A 20,163-nucleotide genomic window follows, 5' to 3' on the forward strand; every position below is an offset into this window, starting at 1 on the left:
TACCGATGAACTGCATGAGGACAAAACGAAGGCAAAGAGATATCCTGATTAAGATGAAAAGAGGATACCACCTTCGGGAGAAACTCCTGAATGGGGCGCAGCACTACCTTGTCCTGGTGGAAGACCAGGAAAGGAGCCTTGGATTACAGCGCTGCCAGCTCAGACACTCTCCGAAGAGATGTGATCGCTACCAGAAAAGCCACTTTCTGTGATAGTCTAGAAAGTGAAACCTCCTTCAGAGGCTCGAAGGGCGGCTTCTGGAGGGCAACTAGTACCCTGTTCAGATCCCATGGATCTAACGGCCGCTTGTACGGGGGTACAATATGACAAACCCCCTGCAGGAACGTGCGCACCTTAGGAAGCCGTGCTAGACGCTTTTGAAAAAAGACGGATAGCGCCGAGACTTGCCCTTTAAGGGAGCCGAGCGACAAACCTTTTTCTAACCCAGATTGCAGGAAAGAAAGAAAGGTAGGCAATGCAAATGGCCAGGGAGACACTCTCTGAGCAGAGCACCAGGATAAGAATATCCTCCACGTTCTGTGGTAGATCTTAGCGGACGTGGGCTTCCTAGCCTGTCTCATGGTGGCAACGACCCCTTGGGATAATCCTGAAGACCCTAGGATCCAGGACTCAATGGCCACACAGTCAGGTTCAGGGCCGCAGAATTCCGATGGAAAAACGGCCCTTGGGACAGTAAGTCCGGTCGGTCTGGTAGTGCCGACGGTTGGCCGACCGTGAGATGCCACAGATCCGGATACCACGCCCTCCTTGGCCAGTCTGGGGCGACGAGTATGACGCGGCTGTAGTCGGATCTGATCTTGCGTAGCACTCTGGGCAAGAGTGCGAGAGGTGGAAACACATAAGGGAGCCGGAACTGCGACCAATCTTGCACTAAGGCGTCTGCCGCCAGAGTTCTGTGATCGCGAGACCGTGCTATGAAGGTTGGGACCTTGTTGTTGTGCCTGGACGCCATTAGGACGACGTCCGGCCTTCCCCAGCGGCTACAGATTTCCTGAAACACGTCCGGGTGAAGGGACCATTCCCCTGCGTCCATGCCCTGGCGGCTGAGGAAGTCTGCTTCCCAGTTTTCTACGCCGGGGATGTGAACTGCGGATACGGTGGAGGCCGTGGCTTCCACCCACGTCAGAATCCGCCGGACTTCCTGGAAGGCTTGCCGACTGCGTGTCCCTCCTTGGTGATTGATGTATGTCACCGCTGTGGAGTTGTCCGACTGAATTCGGATCTGCTTTCCTTCCAGCCACTGCTGGAAGGCTAGTAGGGCAAGATACACTGCTCTGATTTCTAGAACATGGATCTGAAGGGTGGACTCCTGCTGAGTCCACATACCCTGAGCCCTGTGGTGGAGAAAAACTGCTCCCCACCCTGACAGACTCGCGTCTGTCGTGACTACCGCCCAAGACGGTGGTAGGAAGGATCTTCCCTGTGATAATGAGGTGGGAAGAAGCCACCATTGCAGAGAGTCCTTCCGAAAAGGATACTTTCCTGTTCAGGGATGTTGACTTCCCGTCCCATTGGCGGAGAATGTCCCAATAAGAGGACGCAGATGAAACTGCGCAAACGGAACCGCCTCTATTGCCGCCACCATCTTCCCGAGGAAGTGCATGAGGCGTCTTAAGGAGTGCGACTGACCTAGACGGAGAGTCTGCACCCCAGTCTGTAGTGACCGCTGCTTGTCCAGCGGAAGCTTCACTAGCGCTGACAGGGTATGAAAACTCCATGCCCAGCTACGTTAGCGATTGGGTCGGTGACAGGTTTGACTTTGAAAAGTCGATGATCCACCCGAACGTCTGGAGAGTCTCCAGCGCAACATTCAGGCTGAGTTGGCATGCCTCTTGAGAGGGTGCCTTGACAAGTAGATCGTCCAAGTAAGGGATCACAGAGTGTCCCTGTGAGTGCAAGACTGCTACCACTGCCGTCATGACCTTGGCGAACACCCGTGGGGCTGTCGCCAGCCCGAATGGCAGAGCTACGAACTGAAGATGGTCGTTTCCTATCACGAAATGTAGAAAAACATTGGTGCTCTGTAGCAATCGGCACGTGGAGATAAGCATCTTTGATGTCTATTGATGCTAGGAAATTTCCTTGAGACATTGAGGCAATGACGGAGCGGAGGGTATCATCCGGAACCGCCTGGCCTCCACGTGCTTGTTGAGCAGTTTTAGGTCCAGAACGGAACGGAAAGAGCCATCCTTGTTTGGCACCACAACCAGATTGGAGGAAAACCGTGTCTTGTTCCTGAAGAGGAACCGGGATAACCACTCCTTATGCCTGCAGAAGAGCATCGGCTCGGTGGGGAGGTGGGGACGTTCTGAAGAATCGAGTCGGAGGACGAGAACAGAACTCTGTCCTGTGCACGTGGGCACACTGTCCCTCACCCACCGGTCTGTGACCTGTGGCAGCTAAATGTCGCCAAAGGCGAGCGAGTCTGCCATCAACCGCGGATGCGGAAAGATGAGAGAGCTGAGAGTCATGAGGAGACCGCCTTGGTAGCGGTTCCTCCGGCTGCCTTCCTTGGGCGTGATTAAGCCCGGCCGGCAGCTGAGCCCCTCTGAGGCTTTTCAGCCCTTTTGGACGAGGACAATTGGGACCTGCCCGAGCCTGGGAAGGACCGAAACCTCGACTGTCCTTCCAGGACAGCATTAATAGGGTAAGTCGCAATGCAGACATTGCGAGGTTACGGACGCCCCTGCGGCACAGATGTACCTGTGCTCAAGACCAGCTGCGCAAGAACAGCTGAAAAGCTTAGGGTGCCCATACGGCTGTGAATGCCGGAGCAACCGACACGCCGATAGCCTCATAGACAGATTTCAACCAGAGTCCATCTGTCTGTCAATGGCATCTGTAAGTGAAGTCCCATCTCCACTGCAACTATGGCTCTAGCCGCAAGCCTGGAGATTGGAGAATCCACCTTTGGACCCTGGGTCCAACGCCTGACCACGTCAGGGGGAAAGTGATAACGTGTATCCTTAATACGTTTGGAGAAAACGCTTATCTGGTAAGCGTGGTGTTCCTGGACTGCTTCTCTGAAGTCAGCGTGGCCAGAACAATACTCAATATACGTTTGAGCTACTGAAATGGGACTTCTCCTGCTGTGAAGCTGACTCCTCCGCTGGGGGAGCTGAGGGAGAAAGATCCAACATTCCATTGATGGACGCTATAGGATCATTCCTTATGGCGTCACCATCCGGTGTATCCGGAGTGAGAGCGGTGTCAGGATCAAAGTCCTGATGAGCTACGTCTGCCTCATCATACAGAGAGCCTCCTGGGACCCCCCCCGGAGCACCGATTTTATTCCAAGTGAGGGTGGCCAGGGAGCAATGATCCAGATTGCCCATGGCCTGTCCGGACTGCAAGTCTCTATCCCCTTGCAACTCCGTCCCTGTCCTTGGACAGGGTTGAGAGGTGGTTCTTTTGGCCACGTCAAGTAGAGACCCCGGCTGACCAAGTGCTACAGGGGAGCATTGCACCCAATGGGGAGCAGTGCCGTGGAACAGTATCACATGCAGCAAAAACAGCATCGAAAGCCTGTGTTGCTTATATGCTGCTGGCGACTTATAGAGCCAAGAATGGCGACCGTACAGTGCAATGTATATCATACAAGCATAAAGTACAAATGAACACTGCAGCACAAGCAATACAAGCAGCATAGAAAGCCTGCTTTTCTGCTGCTGTAGACTAGCCATCTAGGGGAATATAGCCCAGAATAGCGACCATACAGTGCAATGTATAGCATACAAGCATAAGTACAAATGAACAATGCAACGCCTGCAATACAAGCAGCATAGAAAAAAACCTGTGCCTCAGCACCCCTGCTTTTCTGCTGCTGTAGTCTAGCCATTCTATGGCGAATATAGCCAAGACTAGCGACCGTACAGTGCAGTGTATAGCATACAAGCATAAATACACATGAACACTTCAGTACGTGCAATACAAGCAGCATAGAAAGCCTGTGCCTTAGCACCCATGCTTTCCTGCTGCTGATGTGTCGCCATCTAAGAGGGCATATAGCCCAAAATAGCGACCTATGCAGTGTACTTAAAATACAAATAGACAAACTGCGGTATTTAGTGTCAGCACCCCAGGTGCCGCTTACCGCCCGCCTATAAGCGGGTGTGTGGTCGCCCTAGTCCTGTGCCTGGTTGCCCAGAGTCCGTTCTCTCAGCTCGGGCTGCAGGAATGGCTGCCGGCGTCCTTCTCCAGCTCGTGTGAGTAGGGGCGGGCCGTGGGCGTGCCCCAAGTCAGAGCGGGAAACCGGCGTCCCACAGTGTCCAGTGAGAGGGCTGGAGCATGTAAATAAGGCTCCAGCCCCCGGCGCTGCTGATTGTACAGCGTCTCTCCCCTACCCTGATTGACAGGGTGGGGGCGGGAACGAAGCTGAGCTAGGCCGCAAAAGCCGGGGACTGGATTTATAAGCGCCGCCGCCGTAAAAGCGCGGTCGGCGCTAAGTCCCCGGCGCACTACAAGTCCCAGCCGCGCCGCCGCTCCCGGAGCGTCCGGCGCGGTAGTTCCCCATACATAAAGTCACTCAGCTAGGCTGCAGTGACTGTAACCCTTTACTGTCCCCGGCGCACTAGCACACCCAGCAAGTCTGGAGTGTGCTGTGCCTGTGTGTACGGGGACACAGAGTACCTGAATGGTGCAGGGCCATGTCCCTGAACGGCACTCCCGCTCCACATCCAGCAGGTTCAATGGGTCTGTGGATGGAGCCCGGCCTCAGGGCTTTGGGGCCGGTAAGATCCCACTTCCTCAGAGCCCCTCAGGGGGATGGGGAAGGAAAACAGCATGTGGGCTCCAGCCGCCGTACCAGCAATAGGTACCTCAACCTTACAAACCACCAGTGGGGTGAGAAGGGAGCATGCTGGGGGCCCTATATGGGCCCTCTTTTCTTCCATCCGATATAGTCAGCAGCTACTGCTGACTAAACAGTGGAGCTATGCGTGGATGTCTGACCTCCTTCGCACAAAGCAGAAAACTGGTGAGCCAGTGATCCCACTGGGGGTGTATAGCCAGAAGGGGAGGGGCCTTACACTTTTTAGTGTAATGCTTTGTGTGGCCTCCGGAGGCAGTAGCTATACACCCAATCGTCTGGGTCTCCCAATGGAGCGACGAAGAAAGAAGCAGGCGCCGCAGGAGGAAAAGAAGAAGCCGCCACAGCCGCAGGAGGAAAAGAAGCAGCCTCCACAAGAGGAAAAAAACGGAGCCGCCGCAGGAGGAGCCGCCACCAGAGCCGCAGGAGGAGGAGACGCCGCCAGAGCCGCAGGAGGAGGAGACGCTGCCGCCAGAGCCGCAGGAGGAGGAGACGCTGCCGCCAGAGCCGCAGGAGGAGGAGACGCTGCCGCCAGAGCCGCAGGAGGAGGAGACGCTGCCGCCAGAGCCGCAGGAGGAGGAGACGCCAGAGCCGCAGGAGGAGGAGACGCTGCCGCCAGAGCCGCAGGAGGAGGAGACGCCAGAGCCGCAGGAGGAGCAGACGCCGCCAGAGCCGCAGGAGGAGGAGACGCTGCCGCCAGAGCCGCAGGAGGAGGAGACGCCGCCAGAGCCGCAGGAGGAGGAGACGCCGCCAGAGCCGCAGGAGGAGGAGACGAACGAGACTACACCGCCAGAGCCGCAGGAGGAGACGAACGAGCTGCCGCCGCCAGCCTCAGGAGGAGACGAACGAGACGCCGCCAGAGCTGCAGGAGGAGGAGGCGCCGCCAGAGCTGCAGGAGGAGGAGACGCCGCCAGAGCTGCAGGAGGAGGAGACGCCGCCAGAGCTGCAGGAGGAGGAGACGCCGCCAGAGCCGCAGGAGGAGGAGACGCCGCCAGAGCTGCAGGAGGAGGAGACGCCGCCAGAGCCGCAGGAGGAGGAGACGCCGCCAGAGCCGCAGGAGGAGGAGACGCCGCCGCCAGAGCAGCAGGAGGAGGAGACGCCGCCGCCAGAGTCGCAGGAGGAGGAGACGCCGCCGCCAGAGTCGCAGGAGGAGATGCCGCCAGAGCTGGAGGAGGAGACGCCGCCAGAGCCGCAGGAGGAGGAGACGCTGCCAGAGCCGCAGGAGGAGGAGACGCCTCCAGAGCCGCAGGAGGAGGAGACGCCTCCAGAGCCGCAGGAGGAGGAGACGCCGCCAGAGCCGCAGGAGGAGGAGACGCCTCCAGAGCCGCAGGAGGAGGAGACGCCGCCAGAGCCGCAGGAGGAGGAGACGTTGCCAGAGCCGCAGGAGAAGATTCTACCAAGACGACAGACTCCACAGCAGCCACCACTGGTCCCATCCCCCCGTCCATGCCCCGGGGTCTGCCCATCCCCGTAATACTGACCGGAGGCAATGCAGACAACTGGTTCCTGTCCAGCCACAGCTCCCTCAGGTTGGGCAGCGCCCCGAGCGTGTCCGGCTATAGAGGGAGAAAACGGAGGACGACTTGTCAATGGAGGATACGAGCAGCTGCCACATAAACGGGGGTACCACGGGCTCCTTACCAGAACCTGCAGATCATTGCTCCCCAGGTCCAAATGTTCCAACTTAACCAGGAATGATAGAGATCTGGAAGACACATGAAGATAATGAAGAGCTGAGACTGGAACAAGGGCTGTGGGCTGAACATACGCTGGATACAAAAGTCTACACGCCCCTCATAAAATGACCGGATTTGCAATGTACAAAATGGTTCCAAGGAGAAACATTTCAGGACTTTTCCCTTTTTAATGTGGCTCAGAATCTGTATAAATCCACCGAGAAACAAAACTAAATATTTTCAGGTAGAAAATAAAATTAACAAATGTACAATAATCCGGTTGCATAAATGTTCACACCCTCCTATAATGGGGCGGTGGATGTGCTCAGAATCAGTGATCCCATCCCCCATGTTACACAGTGTCACAAACCACCGGGGGGGTCACTCAGAAATTCCCCGCGCTGGCTACCAGTACGTCACAATCGGGGGGTAACAAGTGGGGGTCACCCCTCCTTTATACCTCCCGACCGACCGACAGAGCACGTGACGCGCTCTCTAGCGCCCCTCTTATAGTCAGGCCAATTATGGAATTGCCCGACAATAAGCAAGGAGGCCGCTATACTACTTATGCCGATTATTGAAGGGTCCCCGGTGAGAGTAGGGTATATATTCCCCCGACCTCCGCGGGCGGAATATATAAAACCTCCCTGAATCTCACTGGCCTCCCCACAATAATCCTTGGCACAATTCGCTGCCACCAACCGCTTCACGGTAACTATTAGCCGAACACACAGACGTGGGATTCAAGATCGAGATAACAGAACAGCCCAAGATTAATTATATAATTTAATCAGCCTAAAGCACACTAGAAACTACAATATATACAATAGGGAATCTACAGAATATACATAGGTCAGAGTACAGTTACAATCAAAGCATGGGTTACAAACAGGTATGCAATTCAATCAGTTACCTTGTGCGTCTGGCCACAGGGGGGCGCTGTAGACCAGGTTTCTAGGAACTCCCGCAGATGTTTCCTGCACGTGACCCCCAGCGAAAGAACCCTGGAAAATGGCCGAAGTAGGGTTATCAACCTGGGCAAATCCAGGTCCCCTCCTACCTTCGTGACCTCAGAGGGAGCACTGCTCCACCCCTGGCTGGAGTTATGGACAATCCACAACATGGAATATGGGCCATAACTTTGCCTGGGAGCGTCGTAGGCGGACGCCAATGCTCTCATTGTGACAGTTATGAATTTAGCTACAGAATGAGAGGTTTCATGACTTGTCTACTAGTTCCACATTGGCTGATATCACGCCTGGGGTATTTCCCAAGCTCCCGCTCCCATAAAAAAGGTGTGCCAGCATCGTCCGCATGCGAAAACACCATTTTTATGGTTGCCGTATTTATCGGAAATATGGCTTGCGAGATATGAACCATTTTTTACTGGAGTCGTTCTGTCTGGATAGTTCCAGAGCCTTATAATGAGATACAACTCTTGTTACAGGGTGACGGCAGGGAGTCATCCTGTGTCCTTTGTTCCCACATCACCTAATTTCCATATCACAGGAGATGGCCATGGGATGGGTTGCTAAACAAGTTGTGTGAAGGAAAGGGGGGGGTGACACCAGGAGAGGGCTTCCTGACATAACTTGAATATCATGATTTATCGTCATATCTCCGGATTTACCTCACACCTCCCCCCTTTTGAGGGCGCTAGGGGGCAGCACACTCCGGTGTTCCACCGTGCGCCCGTCCGCGACCTCTCCTTGTCGGGACAGCCCGTCTGCGTTACCGTGGTCACGGCCCCTTTTGTGGCGAATGGTGAAGTTGTATTGCTGGAGCGCAAGGCTCCATCGCAACAGTCGCCCATTCGTCCCAGAGACGGTGTGCAACCAGCTGAGGGGGTTGTGGTCCGTCTCCACGATGAAGTGGCGCCCGTATAGATAGGGTTGCAGACGCTGCAGGGCCCACACTATGGCCAGGCACTCCTTCTCCATTGTGGAATAGGCCACTTCCCTCGGTAACAGCTTCCTGCTCAGGTACAAGACTGGGTGCTCTTGGCTCGCAGAGTCCACCTGGCTGAGCACCGCACCGAGGCCGAAGTCACTGGCGTCGGTCTGTACTACAAACGGCCGCGTGAAGTCGGCTGCCTGTAGCACGGGCGGGCTGGACAGGGCGTCCTTTAGGGCCCGGAAGGCTGTCTCGCAGTCCATTGTCCAATCGACTGCAGAGGGCAGCTTCTTCTTGGTGAGGTCCGTCAGGGGCTTTGCCAGGCTACTATAGCATGGAACAAACCTCCTATAGTACCCAGCGGTCCCCAAGAAGGACATCACCTGCTTCTTGGTCCTGGGGGTGGGCCAGGATGCGATGGCCTCCACTTTCTCAGGCTCGGGCTTCAGTGTTCCCCCGCCTACCCGGTGACCGAGGTACTGGACCTCGCTCATGGCCAGCTGACACTTGCCCGGCTTGATGGTCAAACCTGCCCGGTGGACCCGCCTGAGCACCTGTGCTAGATGCTCTAGGTGATCTTCCCAGGTGGCACTGAAGACGGCAATGTCATCCAGGTACGCGGCCGCGTACCCTTCAAGTCCCTTGAGCAGGGTGTTGACCATCCGCTGGAAAGTGGCAGGGGCATTCCTCATCCCGAATGGCATCACCGTGGACTCGTACAGTCCAAATGGGGTAATAAAGGCAGAGCGTTCCCTGGCCTTGCGAGTCAGGGGGATCTGCCAATATCCCCGGCTCAGATCCATGATGGTCAGGTACTGAGCCCCGGCCAACTGATCGAGCAGGTCATCGATGCGTGGCATTGGGTACGCATCGGCGACCGTGACCGCATTGAGCCCCCTGTAGTCCACGCAGAACCGCGTGGTTCGGTCCTTCTTAGGGACGAGGACTACAGGCGAGGCCCAAGCGCTGTTGGATGCCTGGATCACCCCCAGCTTCAGCATCTCGTCAATCTCCTGGCGCATGTGTTGCTGCACCTCCAGGGAGACCCGATATGCTGAACGCCGGATCGGGGGATGATCCCCAGTGTCCACGTGATGGACAGCCAAGTCAGTCCTTCCGGGCTGGTTGGTAAACAACCCCCGGAAGGGGTGTAGGGTGGCCCACAGCTGGGACCGTTGGTCCTCCAAGAGCTGGTGGCCAACCTCCACATCCTCAATGGATCCGCCTGCCCTAACCTGGGCTAGCATATCCAAGAGGGTTTCCGCTTCTCCCTCCTCGGGCAGGTTGCACACGGGGAGCGCACATGCCTCCCGCTCATGATGTGCCTTCATCATGTTCACATGGACGGGCTTCCGCCTTCCACGGGCAGGGTCCAGGGTGACCAGGTACGTCACAGGGTTGAGCTGCTGGTACACGAGGTATGGGCCTTCCCAGGCTGCCTGAAGCTTGTCCTGTGGTACGGGGACCAGTACCCACACCTTTTGACCCACTTGGTAGGTCCTCTCACAAGCGTTCTGGTCGTACCAACGCTTCTGATCGGCCTGGGCTTGAGCCATATTGTCGTGTACCAGTTGCGTCAAGGCCTGCATTTTGTCCCGGAAGCGCATGACATACTCGATAACCGACACTCCAGGGGTGGCCAAATCCCCTTCCCAAGCCTCTTTCACCAGAGCCAGGGGGCCCCGCACACGTCGCCCGTACAGGAGCTCAAACGGTGAGAATCCTGTTGAGGCCTGTGGAACCTCCCGGTAAGCAAATAACAGGTGTGGGAGATACCGCTCCCAGTCACGCCCATGGGAGTCGACCAACATCTTAAGCATCTGCTTTAAGGTGCCATTAAACCGCTCGCACAGGCCATTAGTCTGTGGATGGTACGGGCTGGCCACCAGATGTCGCACCTGGACTTGCTTACAGAGGGCCTCCATCAGCTGGGACATGAATTGGGTCCCCCGGTCAGTGAGCATTTCCTGGGGAAAACCCACTCGGGAGAAAATCTCCAGCAATGCGGTGGCCACCTTGTCAGCCCGAATGGACGACAAGGCCACTGCTTCTGGGTACCGGGTGGCATAGTCCACTACCGTCAGTATGAAGCGTTTCCCGGAGCTGCTGGGGATGGCCAGCGGGCCGACCAGATCCACAGCCACCCTCCTGAAAGGCTCATCGATGATTGGCAGAGATACTAGTGGGGCTTTGGGGTGTGGCCCCGCCTTCCCCACTCTCTGACAGGTTTCACACGAACGGCAGTAGGCAGCCACATCGGCCCCCATTTTTGGCCAGTAGAAATGCTGGTTTAACCTGGCCTTGGTCTTAGCGATCCCTAGGTGTCCGGCCATCGGAATCTCATGTGCGATCCGCAACAACTCCGTCCGGAACGGATAGGGTACCACCAACTGTCGGTCCCTGGGCCACGCCTCCGGTGAACCCTGCTGGACCGTGGCCCGGTACAGCCGTCCTTGGTCCCAGACCACTCGCTCCGGGTCCGAGTCCGAGGGAGGCTGGGCCGCCTGCTCCTTAAGAGCTTTCAGGCTGTCGTCAGCTTCTAACGCTGCCTGAAACCCCTGACTAGATGTGGCCAGAATCGACGAGACTGTCACATCTTCAGTCAGTACCCCGGGACCTGTGTCCTGGCCTCCACCTGACTCGGCTGCCACTTGGTCAGAAGGGGAAGAGCTATCGGACCTCCGGGAGGCCCCTTGGCTTCCAGCACTCCCACTGCGGGTGACAGCGGCCACAGCCGCTGCGACCGTGGGTCGTGCCTGCTCCTCCTCCGTTCCTGACCAAGTCGCCGGTTCAGGCAGACCGACCTGGCTTCCTGACACCCCGGTTGTGGGGGAACCATGCACCGAGATCTTACCTGGGAGCACTTCCGCTCCTGGACCGGCCCCAATCTCACCTGCCTGTTCCCCTCCTGCAGCAACAGAACCCCGCTGTGAAATCTCTGGGGACCCCACATTTGCTGTGGTAGCCCCCACCCCACACACTGGTCCTCCCCCTGCAGCACCCTGCTCTCTGCTTATCCCTGCAGAGGGCAGCAGATCCCAGCTCACAGGCTGATTACTTGTAGAGGCATTGTCACACCTTTCTCTGACCCCCTCCCCTGTCACAGCTGCAGCTGTGTGTGTGTCTATGGTGTCTGTGCAAGCAGAAATATCAGAGTTCACTCCCCCCTCTCTCACATCATTCATAGATAACACATTAACATTGTTAGGAGTCATGTCAGTACGGGCTGAAGGTTCAGCCCTTGGGGGGGGCCCAAACTGGGAGGTTATCTGCCCCAAATCTGTCCCAAGTAGCACGTTTGCAGGGATCCGATCAGTTACCCCCACCTCCCTCACCCCCCGCCCTGCGCCCCAGTCCACATAAATGTCAGCAACAGGCAGCGCCGGGTCAATGCCTCCAATCCCGGAGACAGCGAGGGTTTTTCCAGGGATCAAGTCTTGGGGGGACACCATCTCAGGCCGCACCAGAGTCACCTCCGAGGCGCTGTCTCGCAGTCCTATGGTCACAGACCGGCCGACGGTGACAGGTTGGAAGCTGTCCAGGGACCTACCACCACCCCCACCCACACAATACACCTTGGGCGGCCCTTGGGACGGGGACGGAGCCGGGGCCTTGGGACGCTGAGGGCACATGGCCTTGAAGTGTCCAGGTAGGTTGCACTGGTGGCACCGTCTTGGTTCTGCCACGGGCCTGGAGAGGGGAGTTGAGGGGGACACCCCCTGCAGTCTAGGGGCAGGTGGGGCAGTCGCAGAGTTCATCTTACCCCCTCTCCAGGTGCTGCTGGTGGCTGCTCTCCTGGCTTCAGGAGCCCGATTGTTGGTGTAGTCATCGGCCAGGGCAGCTGTAGCCGTGGACCCCTTTGGCTTCTGGTCTCGGATGAACTGGCGGAGATCCTCAGGGCAGTTCCACAAGAGTTGCTCCGTGATGACCAAGTCCAGGATCTCTGGTCCGGTGGAAAGCTGCAGGCCTTGGGTCCAGTGGTCGGCAGCTCGGGCAAGTGCCCGCCGGTGGTCAGCCCAGGAGTCCTTTGGTCCCTTCTGCAGGGTCCGGAACTTCTTGCGGTAGGACTCCGGAGTGAGGTTGTACTGTTGGATCAGGGCCCGCTTGATGGTGTCGTAGCCCTGATCTGCCTCAGCAGGCAAGTCCCCAAGGATTTCCAGGGCCTTACCCCTTAAACGGGGGGTCAGGTATTTGGCCCACTGGTCCTTGTCCAGATGGTGCTGCAAGCAAGTCCGTTCAAAAGCAGTCAAGAAAGAGTCCAAGTCTCCATCCTTCTCCAGCACTGGGAAGTCCTCAACACGGACCTTTGGAAGTTTGGTGTCTTGAAGGTCACGTGTGGCTGATGAGGGCTGGAGCTTGGCTAGATGCAGCTGGTAGTCACGGTCTGCCTGTCGCTCCGCAGCCTCACGCTCTGCCTGGCGCTCTTCACGCGCTGCTTGCCGCTCCGCAGCCTCAGCATCACGCGCTGCCTGCCGCTCTGCCCTGCGCTCTGCCAGGAGTTCCTTGTAGCCCTTCTGGTCTCCAGCCTGGAGAAGGGCCATAGCCATTTGAAGAAGGCTATCCGAGCCTCCCAGGCTCGGTGGAATGGCACGTGGTGATCTGCGGCCCGCTGCGGAGCCTGGTGATTCACTGTCCATTGCAGAGCGGAGGGCTGGCATCTGGCTCGTTGAGGACCCTTGGGTGAGCTGCTCCTCATCTTGTCCAGCAGTGCCAGGTTGTGCAATGTCCTCTGCAGAGCTGTTTTCTGGCGTCGAGCTCCTGGAGGACTCGTGGGCAACCTCCTCATTGCTGTCCACAGCACCGTCCTCCCTCTCTTCGGCTCCTGCTTTAGCATTGGCCAGTTGCCTAGCTCTGCTCCTGGTGCCATCAGCCATTCTTGCAGACTTTTGGTCACTGACACAGAACTGACACCTGATGCCTCCACACACCTTACCGTATCTGCACTCTGACACTCTAGTGTTGAGCTAGTCTGAAGACCCCAGCAGCCACAGCTGCTGCAGGCAGTCTTTAGTGTCTGGGAGTATGGGTCTCACACTCACACACACTATTATCTCGATCCCACCGCTTGCCACCAATATGTCACAAACCACCGGGGGGGGTCACTCAGAAATTCCCCGCGCTGGCTACCAGTACGTCACAATCGGGGGGTAACAAGTGGGGGTCACCCCTCCTTTATACCTCCCGACCGACAGACAGAGCACGTGACGCGCTCTCTAGCGCCCCTCTTATAGTCAGGCCAATTATGGAATTGCCCGACAATAAGCAAGGAGGCCGCTATACTACTTATGCCGATTATTGAAGGGTCCCCGGTGAGAGTAGGGTATATATTCCCCCGACCTCCGCGGGCGGAATATATAAAACCTCCCTGAATCTCACTGGCCTCCCCACAATAATCCTTGGCACAAACTCGCTGCCACCAACCGCTTCACGGTAACTATTAGCCGAACACACAGACGTGGGATTCAAGATCGAGATAACAGAACAGCCCAAGATTAATTATATAATTTAATCAGCCTAAAGCACACTAGAAACTACAATATATACAATAGGGAATCTACAGAATATACATATGTCAGAGTACAGTTACAGATAAAGCATGGGTTACAAACAGGTATGCAATTCAATCAGTTACCTTGTGCGTCTGGCCACAGGGGGGCGCTGTAGACCAGGTTTCTAGGAACTCCCGCAGATGTTTCCTGCACGTGACCCCCAGCGAAAGAACCCTGGAAAATGGCCGAAGTAGGGTTATCAACCTGGGCACATCCAGGTCCCCTCCTACCTTCGTGACCTCAGAGGGAGCACTGCTCCACCCCTGGCTTGAGTTATGGACAATCCACAACATGGAATATGGCCATAACTTGGCCTGGGAGCGTCGTAGGCGGACGCCAATGCTCTCATTGTGACAGTTATGAATTTAGCTACAGAATGAGAGGTTTCATGACTTGTCTACTAGTTCCACATTGGCTGATATCACGCCTGGGGTATTTCCCAAGCTCCCGCTCCCATAAAAAAGGTGTGCCAGCATCGTCCGCATGCGAAAACACCATTTTTATGGTTGCCGTATTTATCGGAAATATGGCTTGCGAGATATGAACCATTTTTTACTGGAGTCGTTCTGTCTGGATAGTTCCAGAGCCTTATAATGAGATACAACTCTTGTTACAGGGTGACGGCAGGGAGTCATCCTGTGTCCTTTGTTCCCACATCACCTAATTTCCATATCACAGGAGATGGCCATGGGATGGGTTGCTAAACAAGTTGTGTGAAGGAAAGGGGGGGTGACACCAGGAGAGGGCTTCCTGACATAACTTGAATATCATGATTTATCGTCATATCTCCGGATTTACCTCACACACAGTATCAGCGCTCGGCCGCCGTCATTCACATCTGATTATCCCCAGAGAAAGTGTCGCTGATTTCCTGACATTTTCTGTAAACAGCCGACAACACAGCAAAGGTCTCACTGTGGAACGTGACCGCGAGGGAGGGAAAAGATGAGAATATTGGTGCAGAGGCTGCGGAGAGGCGACAGCAACATTCAAGGGGATCTGTGGAGACCTGAAGAGGGCGCTGTACACATGAGACCCCCGCAATCTGACAGATGGGGGGGCGGGGCAAAGAACAGAGATGCTAGAGGTGATAGACCCCCCAACCCAACCCCTCCAGAAATTCACCAAAGTATTAGTGTAAGGGTGTGCAGATTTATGCAACAGCATTATTTAACATTTTCTCTTCTCTGTGCTACAGTAAGGCTATGTCCGCACTCTGCATCTTTTTTCTAAGTGCATCTTTTTATTATTAGGGTGGGAAGGGCCATGGTTATTTGGCCTTTTCCAGCCTAAGAATAGCAGCCCACAGCTGCCCCAGAAGTGGCGCATCCATAAGATGATCCAATTCTGGAGCTGGACCCGCCTCTTCCAGTTGCCCTGGTGCGGTGGCAATTAGGGTAATAAGAAGTTAATGGCAACTCACAGCTGCCACTAAGCCCTAGATTAGTAATGGCAGGCGTCTGAGACCCCCTGTAATTTGTAAGTGAAAGTAAATAAACACATACACCCCAAAAATCCTTGAAATTTGAAATAAAAAGACAAAAAAAACACCCTCTTTCACCACTTAACCCCCAAAACACCCCTCCAGGTCTGACGTAATCCACACAAGGGCCCCACAACTGAAATATCTGAAGCTCACAGCGACTGACCATAGAACATGGCTGCCCGCTGTGAGGTTCAGACAGCGACTGAAGTGAGCCATGGCCACAGATGGAGTCCTCCACCTGTGACCGACCTGAGTGATGTCACTGCTGAGCACGTGGCTCACGTCAGTCGCTGCCTGAACCTCACAGCGGGGTGGTCATGTTCTATGGCCGCTCGCTGTGAGCTTCAGATGTAGCTGAGCCGGAAGTGTCGTGGGGACCTCGTGTGGATTTCATCGAACCTGCAGGGGTGTTTTAGGGAGTTAATAAAGTGGTGAAAGAGGGCTTTTCTGTCTTTTACTCAAATAAAAGATTATTTCTGTGTTTGTGGGTTTTTGGGGTTTTCTTTTTGAGTTTCAATAGTTTATTGATTTTTTTTAAATAACCACAGAATCATCAAATTACACGGAATAGAAAATAAGAGAAGTCATAAGTGTTTTTCAGGTTATCAATCGTTTTCAGACAAAATGTAGATCATGTCACTGTGACTTACAGATTAATGACGTTATATGAGGACTGACATCCGGCCCGACACCAGCGATCAATTCGCCCCCCCCCCCCGATATCAGCAATCCCCCCCCTCCCGATACCAGCAATCCCCCCCCCTCCCGATACCAGCAATCAATCCCCCCCGATACCAGCAATCCCCCCCCCGATACCAGCAATCAATCCCCCCCCCGATACCAGCAATCAATCCCCCCCCCCGATACCAGCAATCAATCCCCCCCCCCCGATACCAGCAATCAATCCCCCCCCAATACCAGCAATCAATCCCCCCCCCCCGATACCAGCAATCAATCCCCCCCCCCGATACCAGCAATCAATCCCCCCCCCCGATACCAGCAATCAATCCCCCCCCAATACCAGCAATCAATCCCCCCCGATACCAGCAATCCCCCCCCCCGATACCAGCAATCAATCCCCCCCCCATACCAGCAATCAATCCCCCCCCCCGATACCAGCAATCCCCCCCCCCCGATACCAGCAATCAATCCCCCCCCCCCCGATACCAACCAACCCCCCCCCCCCCCCGATACCAGCAATCCCCCCCCCCCGATACCAGCAATCAATCCCCCCCCGATACCAGCAATCAATCCCCCCCCGATACCAGCAATCCCCCCCCCCGATACCAGCAATTCCCCCCCCCCCCCCGATATCAGCAATCCCCCCCCCCCCCGATACCAGCAATCCCCCCCCCCCCCCGATACCAGCAATCCCCCCCCCCCCGATACCAGCAATATCCCCCCCCCCCCCCCGATACCAGCAATCACCTCCCCCCGATACCAGCAATCCCCCCCGACCAATCTGCAAAATAATTCACATGCTGCGTCTTCAATAATGCAGCCAAAAACAATGCCCCGTGCGGACAGCGACAGACACCTCAGACATTGCTGTGCAGGAGCGGCCGGGGGCCTCCGAGTGACCTCAAACTTCACAAAAACCGCAGTAAAAGACGCAGCGTGTGGATGAGGCCTAAAGGGAGACAGCACTGAAAGGTTTCTTGTAGTAGGGATTATTTACAGGACCTAAACCCGGCATTTCACCAGGGCTGCACAGCGCGGTGCTCAGACGGCGTATACAGCGCTGGACTGTGTACACACGGCATACACAGCACTCGGGCGGCATACACACGGCATACACAGCACTCGGGCGGCACACACACGGCATACACAGCACTCGGGCGGCACACACACGGCATACACAGCACTCGGGCGGCACACACACGGCATACACAGCACTCGGGCGGCATACACACGGCATACACAGCACTCGGGCGGCATACACAGCACTCGGGCGGCATACACAGCACTCGGGCGGCATACACACGGCATACACAGCACTCGGGCGGCATACACACGGCATACACAGCACTCGGGCGGCATACACACGGCATACACAGCACTCGGGCGGCACACACACGGCATACACAGCACTCGGGCGGCATACACACGGCATACACAGCACTCGGGCGGCACACACACGGCATACACAGCACTCGGGCGGCATACACACGGCATACACAGCACTCGGGCGGCACACACACGGCATACACAGCACTCGGGCGGCATACACACGGCATACACAGCACTCGGGCGGCACACACACGGCATACACAGCACTCGGGCGGCACACACACGGCATACACAGCACTCGGGCGGCATACACACGGCATACACAGCACTCGGGCGGCATACACACGGCATACACAGCACTCGGGCGGCATACACACGGCATACACAGCACTCGGGCGGCATACACACGACATACACAGCACTCGGGCGGCATACACACGGCATACACAGCACTCGGGCGGCATACACACGGCATACACAGCACTCGGGCGGCATACACACGGCATACACAGCACTCGGGCGGCATACACACGGCATACACAGCACTCAGACGGCATACACTTCGTACACAGTGTCCAGACGGCATACACACAACGTACGCAGCGCTCAGACGGGCCCCCATAGCCCAGATAACACACAGGATCACGTGTGACGCTCGTCATGGGGGGAGAGGGGCGGCCCACAGCACCGGACCCCCGATACTCACTCAGGCACAGATTTCAGGAGATTTTCTCGCAATTCCAAAGTCACCAGGTTCGCCAAACTAGAAATAGAAAAAGTAATAACTCCACGAGGAAAAGGAACGGACACAATCTACCCACAGCGCAACACTCCCCCCAAAACAAAAAGGAATTGTGTGTGGCAAGGCAGGACGGGCCCGAGGCAGGAAAGCGGGGAACAGAGGCAGGAAAGCGGGGAACAGAGGCAGGAAAGCGGGGAACAGAGGCAGGAAGGCGGGGAACAGAGGCAGGAAGGCGGGGAACAGAGGCAGGAAGGCGGGGAACAGAGGCAGGAAGGCGGGGAACAGAGGCAGGAAGCGGGAACAGAGGCAGGAAAGCGGGAACAGAGGCAGGAAGGCGGGGAACAGAGGCAGGAAGGCGGGGAACAGAGGCAGGAAGGCGGGGAACAGAGGCAGGAAGGCGGGGAACAGAGGCAGGAAGGCGGGGAACAGAGGCAGGAAGGCGGGGAACAGAGGCAGGAAGGCGGGGAACAGAGGCAGGAAGGCGGGGAACAGAGGCAGGAAGGCGGGAACAGAGGCAGGAAGGCGGGGAACAGAGGCAGGAAGGCGGGGAACAGAGGCAGGAAGGCGGGGAACAGAGGCAGGAAGGCGGGGAACAGAGGCAGGAAGGCGGGGAACAGAGGCAGGAAGGCGGGGAACAGAGGCAGAAGCGGGAACAAGGCAGGAAAGCGGGGAACAGAGGCAGGAAAGCGGGGAACAGAGGCAGGAAAGCGGGGAACAGAGGCAGGAAAGCGGGGAACAGAGGCAGGAAAGCGGGGAACAGAGGCAGGAAAGCGGGGAACAGAGGCAGGAAAGCGGGGAACAGAGGCAGGAAAGCGGGGAACAGAGGCAGGAAAGCGGGACAGCGGACGGAACAGAGGCAGGAAAGCGGGGAACAGAGGCAGGAAAGCGGGGAACAGAGGCAGGAAAGCGGGGACAGAGGCAGGAAAGCGGGGAACAGAGGCAGGAAAGCGGGGAACAGAGGCAGGAAAGCGGGGAACAGAGGCAGGAAAGCGGGGAACAGAGGCAGGAAAGCGGGGAACAGAGGCAGGAAAGCGGGGAACAGAGGCAGGAAAGCGGGGAACAGAGGCAGGAAAGCGGGAACAGAGGCAGGAAAGCGGGGAACAGAGGCAGGAAAGCGGGGAACAGAGGCAGAAAGCGGGGAACAGAGGCAGGAAAGCGGGGAACAGAGGCAGGAAAGCGGGGAACAGAGGCAGGAAAGCGGGGAACAGAGGCAGGAAAGCGGGGAACAGAGGCAGGAAAGCGGGGAACAGAGGCAGGAAAGCGGGGAACAGAGGCAGGAAAGCGGGGAACAGAGGCAGGAAAGCGGGGAACAGAGGCAGGAAAGCGGGGAACAGAGGCAGGAAAGCGGGGAACGAGGCAGGAAAGCGGGGAACAGAGGCAGGAAAGCGGGGAACAGAGGCAGGAAAGCGGGGAACGAGGCAGGAAAGCGGGGAACGAGGCAGGAAAGCGGGGAACGAGCAGGAAAGCGGGGAACGAGGCAGGAAAGCGGGGAACGAGGCAGGAAGCGGGGAACGAGCAGGAAAGCGGGGAACGAGGCAGGAAAGCGGGGAACGAGGCAGGAAAGCGGGGAACGAGGCAGGAAAGCGGGGAACGAGGCAGGAAAGCGGGGAACGAGGCAGGAAAGCGGGGAACGAGGCAGGAAAGCGGGGAACGAGGCAGGAAAGCGGGGAACGAGGCAGGAAAGCGGGGAACGAGGCAGGAAAGCGGGGAACGAGGCAGGAAAGCGGGGAACGAGGCAGGGAAGCGGGGGGGAACGAGGCAGGAAAGCGGGGAACGAGGCAGGAAAGCGGGGAACGAGGCAGGAAAGCGGGGAACGAGGCAGGGAAAGCGGGGAACGAGGCAGGAAAGCGGGGAACGAGGCAGGAAAGCGGGGAACGAGGCAGGAAAGCGGGGAACGAGGCAGGAAAGCGGGGAACGAGGCAGGAAAGCGGGGAACGAGGCAGGAAAGCGGGGAACGAGGCAGGAAAGCGGGGGGGGAG

The 20,163-nt window shown here is 56.9% G+C and overlaps 1 protein-coding gene across 1 annotated transcript in view; it reads right to left on the reverse strand.

Annotated features, from left to right (window-relative positions):
* The window catches only part of SCRIB (scribble planar cell polarity protein), a 131,652-nt gene that overhangs the window by 83,359 nt on the left and 28,130 nt on the right, over nt 1-20,163 (reverse strand). Inside the window, exons 4-6 of the mRNA XM_075315980.1 lie at nt 18,149-18,205; nt 6,470-6,533; nt 6,310-6,384 (exon numbers count right to left, since the gene is read on the reverse strand). Coding sequence (XP_075172095.1) covers nt 6,310-6,384; nt 6,470-6,533; nt 18,149-18,205 — 196 coding nt within the window. The remainder of the gene's footprint in view (nt 1-6,309; nt 6,385-6,469; nt 6,534-18,148; nt 18,206-20,163) is intronic.

This window comes from Anomaloglossus baeobatrachus, chromosome 6, assembly GCF_048569485.1.
Source record: "Anomaloglossus baeobatrachus isolate aAnoBae1 chromosome 6, aAnoBae1.hap1, whole genome shotgun sequence".
Lineage (NCBI taxonomy): Eukaryota > Metazoa > Chordata > Amphibia > Anura > Aromobatidae > Anomaloglossus > Anomaloglossus baeobatrachus.